We start from the raw sequence: 13781 nt of genomic DNA on the forward strand, positions 1-13781 counted from the left end.
GTCGTGCTGCTCGAGTGAAGTCCACCGGTTCCCATTAACTTCCCCTTCAATGTCTGCATCAATGCGCCCGCCCGCACGCAACGTCGCCGCCTTTAATTTTCCTGCGAACGGCGAGGCCGCTGGAACGCTCCCCCGCCGTCCGATGCGGCACGACCGGCTGCGAGGTTGCGGCGTATGGGGGCGAGGCGAACAGGTACGCACGTGTGCTTGGCTTGGCTGCTCTGTGGCTGTGCCTGGTCTCTTCCCTGTTTGCTGCACGCCCCCTGGCAACCTGGGTGGGCGAACCAGGAGTGCACTGTTAAAATTCTATAAAAAAGGACGAAACAAAAAGGACGCGTCTTATTTTACGCACAAATGTGTGTACAAGGGTAAAGTCAGCAAGCGGTTACTACCAATTCCCTGTACAGTTAATCAAAATGCACTCTGCCTCATATGCCATGTTTTGTCTATGCCATCCATCGAAATTGTGTCGGGCATCAACACCAGAATTTTGATATGTCCTTGTACATGTGTGGCACTGAAGTTCGGTTTCAAAACATGTTAAAACAAACGACGTGATCATTAAATAAAAATGTAAGCCGTAAATTACGACCCGGATGACTACAATCACATGCTACACGTTCTATCTCTGTCGCAACACCTAAGCTAGGGTGTTTCTAGTTCACAACCACTCTGGTTTACCCTTGCGGTAGAAGTACTTCGGGTTGGTACGTACTTTGCCAAAAAAAAACGACGTGCTTCAATTCAATACGTAGAGCAGAGGGCAGCTGAAACCGTCAGTTGCCATGGCCGGGCCGGGAGAGTCGGAGTCGTGGCCAGGGCGACGATCGACATGCCTAGCACAGGTTTGTTTTGTGTCTCCATAAAATTGTTGGCGACAACTGTACAAGCATAAATGTTGCCAATGATGATGATACTGTTAGCATCTCTCTGCTGCGTATCCGGGCCAGTAGTCGATGGATCGGGGAAACGGAATCCGAACTCCGAAGGCAAGCGTAGCCGAAGACACGAAAGTACGCGGCGGTCAAGGCCGCTGTTGATGGAATGACGACCTGCCGACGCCGATGTGATGAACGAGTTGAACGCGATCGAGAGTACTGTATATACGCGCGCGCTGCATACCTCACCAGAATTGCTGTGTCTCACTCACTCACCCACGTCGTCGTTCCAGTTGATTGATACACATGAACAGGATAATACATGACGAGTATACTACGTACGTAGACCGCTGCTGCGGCGCCGGCACTCTACTCCGGCCGGGCAATTAATACGGGGAGTTAGTAGTCGCCATTGGTGCGCAGCAGCGGGCAGGCAGGCCGCGGCCGGCGGTGTGGCTCGCTCGCCTGAGTTGGGTGCGGCCTTTAAGGCGGCGATTACTACACGCCCCCCCGTACCGATCTGATCGACCCCGGCGAGCCGGCCCTCATTACACACACCAGCTGCCCGCTCTGCCTGCCGCCTGCCAGTTCGTGTGCACAGCGCGAAGCGCTGCTCCTACGGTTCGGATACGGCTCTCTCTGCTGCTGCCCTGCAGCCTGCTCCTCTGCCTGCCGCTGTGAACTACGTCACCCTCCGACCTCCGTGGTAGCGCGGCGCAGGTGTAGGTGTTGGCTTGCTTGACCGTTGCTATCGTTCTACTATTTACTGCCACTGCGTTCGGCTAACGTCGCCATTTAATTAATTTGCTTTATATACCTTTTGTTTTATATATAGCGTACGCACGTCGTTGTTATGTGAATAGGTGGACATGGCATCTGCCTCTGCGTTCAGTTCGATTCGAGCGTGTGGATGGCAGGATGGGTGAATTGTAGAGGCAGCTGTTAATGTTATCGACTCACCGCACAGCTCATTTACCGGAGTTGATGTGAAGCGAGTGCTGTGCTCAGGTGCATGTGCATCCGTTGCGTGCATGGGCTGCACGTGCAAGCTGTGGCCCAGCAAAACAAGGCCATTTCTTCTGATGCGGGCCTACTGGGCACTGCACTTTGCTCCGCTACAATCTGGCCCAAACGCACATTTAAAAGAAAGTTGGACTAGCCCAACAACAAGGGCCTGCGGTTGAGGGCTGGTAGCAGCCAATGCCCATATGCTCCTCGCACAAAGTCAAACCGGCGTGTTTGGTATGGACTTAGGAGCTTGGACTCGCCCTCGCACAAGGCGTGTTTACCGTGTTTGGGATGGCTCATGTTACAGCTTTAACATAGAGCTGTAATCTAAATAGTTTTAAAAATATTTTTTTAATCTAAATAATAAACAAAATAACTTATTCAAATATATTCTAAAGGCTTATAATTTTAGTTTCACATTTTTTTTGAAGCCGCTAATGATCTGCTCCACTAATTTTACCAAATTTTTTGAAGGTGGAGCTGTCCAAATGAGACTTTATTCTGTTCGGGAAAAAAGTTTCCGGTTCCTACGTTCCGTGGTGTAAAAGGGAATGCAAATTTGGCACGTTGCATTACAGCTGGTGCAAGAAACTACTGCTTCTTCTTCCTGGGCCGGGGCCACCCCCACGATAAAAAAACAGACTACCTACCTTTTGAAGCAGTTTTCTAGGTAAAGCTAGGTTATTTTAAAGGGATTATTTAACAAAAATAACGTAACTAAGATGGGGAAATAAAGGAGAAAACTGCAAAAAAACTACTCTTTTTTTATTTCTTTGTACAAGCATTTAAAAAGAAAAAAACATCTATAGAGCTATTTTAAAAAGTATGTAGAGAAAAAAAACAGTTTACAATAACTCATGACGTTGTAAATAAAGCCGTGCCAAATACGGCCTAATTCGAAACGCCGAAAGCGACCCCATCTTCCCCGTTCAAAGCAACCGGTCCTCCTCCCTTTTCCTCATTCCAAGCGTCCAAACCCCCCATACAACCAACTCGCAACTCCTCGCGCGGTTCCTCGATCGAAGTCTCCAGACGCCCAGCGTCGATCGCGACGACGTACGCCAAGCCGCAGCAAAGCTCCGGCGGTGTGCGGTGAGATGGCGGTGGTGTCAGCGCTGGCCAAGTACAAGCTCGTGTTCCTGGGCAACCAGGCGGTGGGCAAGACGGCCATCATCACCCGCTTCATGTACGACAAGTTCGACGACACCTACCAGGTCGGTCTCCGCCCGCCGACGATCTTCGGCTCCCATCTCCCTCGTCCCGTATGTTTTCAGGCAGGATCATTGCTACTGAACCTGTCGTCGAAATCTGACTCTGACCTGTGGGTCCGTGCTGCTGCCGCCGCCGCCGCTATATCCGCTCCCCCGTGCGTGATGCAGGCGACGATCGGGATCGACTTCCTGTCCAAGACGATGTACCTCGAGGACCGCACCGTTCGCCTTCAGCTCTGGTATGCATATACACGCAGCTTTTCTTCAACGCTACGATGAATCCTCCTCGGCTATGAACTGAACGCGCAGATTTTGTCGATCGATGCTTTGACTTCCACTTGGAGTTCAATTCCTTAGCGTGTGTACACTAGGACTAGTAAAAATGAGTAACGAATGGAGAGAAGATCAAGGCGTCCGGGTTTTTCCTTTCCTTCGATCGTACGCCGAAAGCAGTCAAAGCACTTGCTCGAAGCGAATAAACATGGGTTTGAGTGACAGAGAGAGTTTTGTTTGTGAACGTGCAGGGACACAGCTGGGCAGGAGAGGTTCCGCAGCCTGATCCCGAGCTACATCAGAGACTCCTCCGTAGCCGTCATCGTTTACGATGTGACCGGTAAGTTGACCGTCTCCAAAAGATAGACCGCCAGCGTACAGTCTGTGCCTTTGCTTTCTACACTAATGCAGCTGTAACACGCCAATTCTGATTTCTTGGAAGAGAACATATGTGCTACACATGATAATTTAGTACATATAGTGCATATATTAAATCATCATCACTTATCTTAAATCTAATGTTTCATATATTTTGCTAAGTACACCCTCTGTCGTGGTGGGATATAGTGGTAGAAGATGTTATTTGTAAATTATAATGATTAATCAAAGATGTTAGACCTGATATGCATAGTGATGATTTAATATGTGCACCGTATATGTCCTCTTCTTTGAATAGAAAATCTGAAGCTTTTTTTTCCCGAAAATATGGTGTATTTTTTGTTTAGAAAATCTGAATAGCCGCTGTTTTTGTTTTTCAATTTAGAAAATTCAGCATGTTGAATAATCTCCAGACGAAAGGTCCATGCAGCAAGGCACGCCGATGATTTCCAGCTTTTCTGTTTTAGAATACTAGTACGTCGTCGACTTGTTTGTTTCAAATGACGTTTTATTTTGTGGAGGCCTCAGTCAATATAATAGAATTAATAGTTAGTAGCTAAAATTAGTTGGATACATCTAAACATCTTGGCTAATAGTTTAACTATTAGCTATTTTTAATAAATTAGGTTTAAGAAGCAATCCAGTTTTTTAAAAAATTAGTTTTATTTTAACTACGAGAGGTTAGCTTATTGGTTTTTAAGAAACTATAAATCCAATTTCTATAAATTGAGATATAAACTAATATGTTTGGAACCACCCTAATTTTCATAAGCCAATTTCTTAAAAACTGAATGGTTCCAATCAGACCCTTAGTTAATAGTTAGCTAGCTAATTTCACTAGTAATCTTTTAGCTAACTATTTATTAGATCTAGTGCATTTAAACACCCTCTAAATATAATAGTATCCAGTCTCATCTCATGTCGTTCTTTTGCAGACAGGCAGTCATTCTTGAACACGTCAAAGTGGATCGAGGAAGTAAACACGCAAAGAGGTGGAGACGTGCTCATCTTCCTCGTTGGAAATAAAACTGACCTTGTCGACAAGAGGTTTGTATCTGTGAAATAGGGTATATTAGGATCACCAAAACCTGTAGATGTCCGTCCAACTAAAGTTTAGTCATGAGTTGTTTAATACATGAACTACTGAGAGGAACTAACTTAAAAATTACTCCATCATTTAGTCCACCCGTTTACATGGTTTAGGAATTAGGAGTAAACTTTTAGATCAGGTCCTTAACCAGTCATTCTTTATATAAATAATATGATAGCATCGGTTCCGTATTCCATCTCCAATACCCCATCTACTCGGTAAAATTAGAACGAGTCACTCTTGCGATATAGTTTTTCAATGAACTTGACAGGTATCCTGATTTTTTGTTCACTGGATGTCACCAGGAAAGTGTCCACCGACGAAGGAGAAGCCAAAGCACAGGAGCATGGTGCTATGTTCATGGAGACCAGTGCAAAAGCTGGGTTCAACGTCAAGGTCCCGACTCTTTATTAACATTTGCTCCCCTTCCCTTTCACAAGCAAAAACCCTCCCTTGATATCGATGGTTGCTCAAGCATCTGAAAATTTGAATCCTGCAGCCCCTGTTCCGCAAGATCGCTGGATCCCTTCCAGGACTGGACGCACTTTCGTCAGGAAAGCAGGAAGACATGGTCGACATAAACCTCAGACCTGCCAGCGGTTCGTCGGCTTCAGGTGCAGCCGCGCAGCTGGAGCAGAAATCAGGCGGTTGCTCCTGTTGAGACTTCGACAGTTTTGTGTTCAGAGAAGCTACAGCAGTACTGCAACATCGAGTTAAGTACTTTCAGAGAGATTATGACGAAGAGTGTGTTTTCGCCCAGACGTCCAGTAGTGATATACTGACATCCATAGCGAGAAGCCAATTTCTGTGTACAGATTTGTTTAGCAAGTTATCATATACTAGGATATAACTTTTTGAGACACAAGGGACAAAATCTGTGGAGGTAAGGGCATCTCACTTTTTTTTGATGAAACATTAGCAGGAGCTCTGCCATATCATATAAGAAGAGCAAGCCAGAGTATCAGTCTTATTACACATGAATGATCAAATACTTAGAGTCCATAGGGAAAAGGTGAAAACTGTTGACTATATGGCTAAGAGACAATTATGATCCATGAAAAATGCTAATGGACTCATATACACAGAGGGGCTAGCGTGCTTGAGAGAATAATATTAGCCGCCACCGCATCTCTCTGTAGGGGTGTACGTGCTCAAGTCGCCACCGTTGTTTCTGTCGTGGACATGGAAATTATATGGCGGATTGCTGGACATGTACTATTGGTTTCTCTGGTGGACGATAGACTGTCTAGACCACATGAATTACCAAATACTTTGAGTCTTTGACATGCAAAAAAGGGTGAAAACTCCATTAGAAAACTTCAGAAGCTGAAACAAATATTCCCTTCAGTATTCAGTTATATTAGGGTATTTCATATCCCCTTCAATATTCAGTTATATTAGTGTATTTCATTCTAATGAATCACATCCAATTTCATTCTGCCAATCCTATTTTCTTTTTATGCAATTTTATTCTATCGATCCTATTTTCTTTGTTTTGTTTTTGGCAATGAGATGTTTCAGCATCGACATTCAATTTCACAGCAGGAACTTTTCCATTCCATTCCAATCCAACATCGAGGCATTCCATTTCATCAGGAAACCGGCTAATCGCGGAAGGAAAAAATATTCATCAAAGTGGATGTCACTGGATGTTTGATTTCTAGGACCTAATTTTTAGTTCCTCTATTTTATTTCATTTTAATAGTCTCTAAATTGCAAAATGCGAAAATTAAAACTGTTTTAGTTTCCGTATTTAACAAGATAGAAACTACAATAGAACAAAATGGAGACTAAAAATAATCCCTAGAAACAAACACCCCCTCAACCAGTAAGAAACCTGATAATTTCAGCACACAATGTATACAGCTCTCTCAATGAAACAGTGATCTTGTTGCTCAAAACACACGGTTACGTAAATCCAACAGTAAGAGGTGTTTGTTTTCGGTTATGTAAATCCAACAGTAAGAGGTGTTTGTTTTCTAGTGACTTATTTTTAGTCCCTCAATTTTATTCTATTTTAATCTATGAATTACAAAATACGAAAACTAAAACTTTATTTTAATTTTCATATTTTACAACTTAAGGACTAAAATACTAAAAACTAGTCTATAGAAATCAAACACCCCTAACTTTTTTTTAAACAGTAACAATTCATAGAATCCAACGTGGAAAGCAGTACAGCAGATACAAAACAAACCTAAGGGGGTGAAAGCACACGGGTTCCTTTTACAACTCTACAACACCATCAGGACAAACGTGCGGCAAAAAAACTACACCACCGAAGACACGACGGGGGGCGGTAGACTTCTTTTACACCTTGCAACAAAAACCTGCCTTTCTGAACTCTGGCCGGGCTCATGTAGAGCGGCGTGGAGGAGTACATTATGGGTGATAACTAGTGAACATAATAAATTGACAACAATCGAGAATACAGGCCAGCGACCTTACTCCTGGTACCAAAGGCACGCAGATGGTACAACTTTCACCACCTGGACAGGAACCTGCAGATCCTCTTACAGCAGGGGTGGGTTCGGATGGCATCCTCATGAGGGCGGATCGCTTCAACAAGGGCATTGAGCAGATGGCCCTGCCATGAAGAGAAAAATACTTGAGGATGACAAATGCAATGTTGCACATACCGAATGGTTTAAATAGATGATATTGCATACCCTGGTGTTGTTAAGGGCGGTGTTAATGACATAGTTTGCGTAAGGATCTGTCACCAGTTGTTCGAAATGAGACCCTCTGAGCAAGAGGAATTCATGCACTATGACAGCTTTGGCATCGTCTGGGAAGAACTCAATGCATCTCTGCACCACATTGCTGCTCACCTTCTGCTTTGAGAGATATATATACTTTCCTTCAAACAGAGATGCCAAGCGTGCATTTGCATAAGGAATTTTCTGTTTCAAAACATGTTGGACCACATAGTTCCTGGGACAAAGGGGAAATGGGAAATCAATCTTAGTTTCGTGGGATGAGTTGATACAGTTCCGAGTTTTGCTATCTGGTTCAAAATGAATTCCTAAATCAATAAGACTTGTTTCAGTCGATTGGGTCAGGACTAAAGATGCAAGTGTACCCAATGGTGTTTTGTGGGTCAACTAGTACATTTCATTTCTCTTCCTAAATTAATTAGGAAGCACAACATTCTAGTTCATTTTTGCAAGTTTTGGGTTGACCCAACGACCAAAAATATGTCGCACTTGTATCCCCAGTTAGAATCAACCCCCTTGGAGTGACAATTAACAATTAATGAAATGAACAATATTCCTTGCCAATCCAAGAGAATTGGTCAAATACCTGCCTATTGAAACAAGAGTTACGGAAATCAATTTGCTATAGACTATGAGAAGTTAGAAGTATAGTTACTTTCAGCACAGTTCGGGCTCACTTTATTTCTGAAAAAAAAAATATAGTTAGAAACCATTTAGTTCATCTAGTAAGCGGCTTGGCACAGAGTTCATAACACTATCCATACATTTTTAAGTTTCATGGTCCCCGTTATGATAATATGTATCTTCTGGCAAAAAAAATCTACACAGGAAGCTTTTGAAACATACATAGATTTGAATCTAGATACTATATTCATATACAGGTTTATATAAACAAGGGAGAACAAACATTTGCTACACTAAAATTAAGTCAATGGTGTAAAGTTATTTCCAACAAAGTTAAGCCTTGTACAATAAAATATATATATATATATATATATATATATATATATATATATATATATATATATATATATATATATATATATATATATATATATATATATATATGAGATGATCATCAGTATTGAAACCTACAAAAGCAGTGCACTGAGGTACAAAGACTTTATGTCTACAATCTACAGATAGATCACTAATGTGTTCGAAAAACAAGCACAATGCAATGCTGTTTTTTGGCAACAGAATACAATATAAGCGACTAAGGGTTTACCCGAATATATCTTGAGCAAGCTCAAAGCCATGAGCACATATTTTCACAATTAGATTGGCCTGGTATCGACCACGTGCAGTAGATATGCACTTTTGTAGAACACAGCATCCATGGCGTTGTACCGCCATGTTAAAATAGTTGGCTGCAGCGCCCTCAAAAATGAACTGTTTAAACAGAGTAAAATATAAATACGTATGTAGATATTTTAGTAAAATAAGTTAATAAGATCAATGCATACTTAGCATATGTATGTTTACCGGTACTCTGGTAAAGTAAGATAAAAAACATACTTACCATATGCTTGCTACCATAATAATTTTACAACACCACATTGATTTCAGGCAAGATAATTATAATAATATGAAATTTTGAGTACACAGACTGTAACAAACTTGGTATTTACTTATTTTCACTTGATAATTTGAGGTGGTGAGATTAGAGATATCAGTGGGAAATTCTCTGTTGGGGGCTGGCTTCCATCTCTGTCCTGCGAAGATGGAAAATTCCTCGTTCGAACGCTTATGAGAGTTTTTCTTCCATCCCCATTTCCGTACAAGGAATTTTTCCGTGGGGGAATCCGCTCTCGTTAAAAAATACATGTGAAGGCAAATACAAATTGATGATATCAAATCAATATAGATTGAACAAGCAAAATTTAAAATAACAAAAGCCATCTACTTTAGAGTTTAGTTTGCTAATATACTAGGTCGTGTTAAGTTTTTGGTAGAATTTTAACATGCCAAGAGACTAATATAGAACGAGAGGAGTTCGCGGGGCGAGTATATGGGGAACATGGATGGACAATGGTTCCCCATCCATGTCCACGAACCCGATGGAGACTAAATTTCCCCGTCTCAATATTCGTGGGGACTAAATTGCCTCCATCCCCATCCCCTAATAGAGAAATCTCTCGTGGGTAATCGGTGATCAAGTCCCTATTGCCGTCTCTAGTTGAGAATTACGAACACAATTGTCTCTGTTTCAATAATTCTCTATCACAGTGCATATAAAACCATGTGTAAGCACAAAAAAATATCTTCCCATGCACAAGGTACATGCCAAATACAATATTGAATGGGAAGAAATAGAAGATCTCATAGTCAAACCCAAGTTCAGAACAAATGATAAAACACCTTAAGGTTGATCATGAGACATCATCACCGCTGAGGTTAAAAAACACAAGATCTCATATCAAAAGGGCCTCTGGTTGAGTTGGTTAGGTGGTCTGAGTAGTACTCCTGAGGTCCTGAGTTTGAATCCTAGTGGAAGCAAATTTCAGGCTGAGGTAAAAAAGGTTACTCGTTGGTTTCCATGGTTTTGTGCATATGAGATGGACTGGCCTATGGAGGGCGGATCCTCGTGTAGGGGCTGAGAGGGCTAAAAGCACGAGTAAAGGTCTAACCAATAGGGGGCAAGCCCTCATGGTGCACAGGGGTCAGCTTTCGTGAATTTTCTTGGTCGGGGCTCCGATTGAGCTTTTTCTTTATATAATATCGTGGGAACGGTTTTCTCCTACCGACTGAGTAGACATCACCACCGCAAAAACAAGATATGCATACAGAAATGGTTCTCGACACTTAAATACTGGTAATTTAGTTGAGCATAGCCATAGTTTAGTTATTAGTTAATGAACTTAGTTGAATCTAGTGTATAATGTCATTTCCAGATCTCAAGCTTTCTAAATGTCTCAAATTCTGTCTATAACTTTGGATTCAGGTGAACCAGACCTCACAAATTCATTGATACACAAAATTAAGAATTAAATCATAGTATCATACTGTTTGCAAATGCAAACAAATTCCATGTACAGCATGTACGAGAGTAAACTAGAGTGGTTTGGTTTGTACACAAAGTCATGGATATTATTTGTCACGAAAAAAATGCTAAGATCCAAGAGAATTTACATAGAGATGAGTAGACTTAACATTCGTTGGTTTGCAAGCAGTGGCGGACTAGGCACCCAGGCACCGCAGGCCACGGCCTGGGCTGCCTCGTCAATCGAAGAGTGCAAATCAAGTCTAAATATATGAGCTCTAGATAGAAGCAAGCAAGCACTATAGTGTAAGCACAGGCACAAACGATTGTGGTGTAATCTTGCCTAGGCTATCTTTAATTCCTGGGTCCGCCACTGTTTGCAAGCATATATACTTTTGAAGAAAATACCCCACTTCAAAAAAAAACATGTCTGATTACGATTACAGATGCATATGAACATGAGTTCCTAGCTGAAATTATGATATGCTTAACTCTACTCCTGCAACCAGTAAATTCCATGTGTTAGCATCAGTTATCTAACTTATGAATCAGTTATTAAAAGTATCAAAGTCAATAAGATGATTAAAATGCAACAGCCACTTATTACTCGAAGGCAGATTTTTTTTTACAAATAGAAGAAACAAGTTTACAAACTAGTAGGAATCGTTATGTACCTTGTTATCCTCAGCTCCAAAGTTTGCCAGACATTTCTGTATTACATGAGTACCATTGGGGTCATTGACAAGTAGCATGAAACCTGGCTGTAGGGCTGAAATAATGAGTATAATCAGCTCTCTGCTCGTAACTTTCTCTATTAATCTCTGTACTACCCTTGTCCTGGAACAAATAAATAAAATAGAATCATCAGATCATTGCATGCCCTTACTAAACAAGAGGGGTCACATTGCAATGTAGCATCACAGCACACTTGTTCTGATGCCCGTGTACTTTATTATACTGACCCCAAAGCACAACATTCTAAAATCAACAATTATCCTAATTGGTTGCTAAGGCTGTCTACATCAGCCTTACCTATCCCACCTTATAGTTCAAAATCCACTCTATAAACAGTACAGCCTACAGTGCAAAACAGTACAAAACAAAGTTTTATAAGACTATATGCACGATATGCTGGCCACATCCTAAATATAAATGTTTGTAATGTCAGACAGGAATCATGATACACTTTTTCTGATTATTTTCCAGAAGAAAAGATAATTACCCATGTGTGTTTAGAGAGATGGCAATCATCTTCACAGGGTCCTGCGTCAGCGCTAAGATGATCCTCAGTCTTTGCCCTTCATCACACACTTCCACCATCTCCTGTACAAGATAGTTGCCAGCACTGCTGATCATAAGGTCTGCAATGTGGTTAATGATTCCTTCAAAGATCGCATCCACATGATGCTTCCCTTCCAAAAACTTGTCCTGCAAATACCGGCACCCATTTTTATCCTTGGCCATGTGGTAGTAGATGGATCCTTCCTTGACACGAACCACATCGTCAAACCTCAAAGTCCTCAAATTCCCAAGCTCCGGTGCTCTGTTATTAACACGCCGGAAACTCCTCTTCCTCTCACGTTCCAGGAAGTTCATGTTCTTCCCACCAAACATTAGACTGTTCTCGCAATGGTACGCCTCTGCTACAGGAATAGCACCATATGCATAGTGTCGCTTTGGTCCACCTCGGAAATCAAGGGCAGCGGGATTCGAGCTGAAAAACTCCGCACCCGCCTCAGTGGGACTGCTGTCAGGATGGAATGCCTCAAACTGATTTCTGCCTCTCACAAACCCGTTGTCTGCCACAGGGACACCACCATATGCATTACCAGCCTGACTGGAAAGCAGGTAGGACTGGGCGAAATCAGGCTGCACGAAACCTTGGCCCCAACCAATGCCAGTGCTGGTGTCCAGGGTTCTGGGAAAAACACCAAAGTTATCCAGGCCAACGTCCGACACGAGGCGATGCGGCCGTGCTGCAACGTACCCGTCAGCTTTGGCCTGATCAAGGAACACGTGTTCATGGCGGATGGAAGAACCTGACGCCGCGAAGTTGTACCCGTGGTAGGCGCCGTGCGCTGCGGGGACCTCGATCGGGGTCGTGCTCATGACTGGCGCTGGGCCCTGGCGCAGGAGCGCGGCCTGCGCGTCCCCGATGCGCAGGCTTTGGAGCTGGTTCACGACCAGCTGCTGCTCCGGGTAGTCCACCCCCAGCGCAAGCGGCGGCGGCACCACGCTACCGATGAATGGTCCTGGAACCGGTGACGGCGCGGGGAAGCCCACGCCCTCTGCATCCCCGCCGCCGCCGCCGCCGCGGAGTGGAGCACCATTTTCGCGACGGTTCAGGACCATGTCGTAGTAAGCGTCCTTGGCGTGGCGCTGCGCATCGTAGCCGTCGCCCCCCGGGGGGCAGTGTACCCGTCGGCCCCCCAGGCGCATTGGTGAAGCGTACCCGTCGCACCCCGAGGCGCCATGCACGCCGTTGCCGTCGCCGATGACGCCCACCCCGCGCTGCCGCCCCTGCGGGGAGGTGACCTGGGGGATCTCGCCGAGAAGCAAATCCAGCTCTCTGTCCTCCGTCCACTCCGCCGCCGCCTTCGCGGTCCTCATCTCAATAGCGATCAAGAACACTCGAACACGCACGCAACCCAAAGTCCCAACTCCCAAACGATGGGAAATCAAAACCCGAATCGCAGACCCGGAGCGGGGTGATGGGACGGCGATTCAGGGGATCGGGTGTGGGGGTGGATCAGGATTGGGGAGCAGGGGTTAGCAGTAGTGCAGGGAGGCGGAAGGGGAGGTGGAGAGGCCGGTGAGGCATGCAAAAGGGAAGAGCCGGAGGACGGCAGATGGGGTGTGCGGTTTTATAGCCAATCACTGGGCTTCAGGGCTGGGCTTGGCGGCTTTGGTCAGCTCTCTTCCTTGGTCCTTCTACCTCCTGCTGTCCTGCACTCGCATGGGTGGACACGCAACAGCCCTGTGCAGCGCATTTCAGGGATCTTTTAGGAAGAGGTTGCTAACATCGCGTTGTGTTTGTGTTTATATCACGATAAAACCGAAAACTTAAAACAGTCCCCTCATAATTTATGAATCGATAAAAAAATACTAGTAATGTTATGTTCACCGAATTGAAATCCGGAGAGGTTGTTACACTGCTTTGTTTGTTTTCATCATGCCTAAAAGTAGTACACTAAAAGGTCATGTAATGTTTTGTGAATCAGCATAAAATTATGAGAGGTTGTT

General features: G+C 43.8%; 2 protein-coding genes across 2 annotated transcripts; one reads left to right on the top strand and one right to left on the bottom strand.

Moving 5' to 3' along the window:
- The first annotated feature begins 2846 nt into the window (after positions 1-2846).
- On the top strand, positions 2847-5666 carry LOC100281229 (uncharacterized). Its single transcript, NM_001154148.2, has 6 exons — positions 2847-3100; positions 3266-3336; positions 3622-3710; positions 4684-4795; positions 5144-5234; positions 5338-5666. The coding sequence occupies exons 1-6, from the start codon at positions 2984-2986 to the stop codon at positions 5497-5499; spliced, it is 642 nt and encodes a 213-aa protein (NP_001147620.1). The 5' UTR covers positions 2847-2983; the 3' UTR covers positions 5500-5666.
- A 1310-nt stretch (positions 5667-6976) lies between these two features.
- On the bottom strand, positions 6977-13342 carry LOC100383506 (Putative pumilio homolog 7 chloroplastic). The gene is given in 5 exon segments (NM_001176154.1): positions 6977-7425; positions 7508-7772; positions 8784-8947; positions 11213-11375; positions 11761-13342. Coding segments are annotated over 5 exon segments (2085 nt in total). The 5' UTR covers positions 13149-13342; the 3' UTR covers positions 6977-7320.
- Positions 13343-13781: the final 439 nt, after the last annotated feature.

The sequence above is a fragment of the Zea mays genome, chromosome 1, assembly GCF_902167145.1.
Source record: "Zea mays cultivar B73 chromosome 1, Zm-B73-REFERENCE-NAM-5.0, whole genome shotgun sequence".
Lineage (NCBI taxonomy): Eukaryota > Viridiplantae > Streptophyta > Magnoliopsida > Poales > Poaceae > Zea > Zea mays.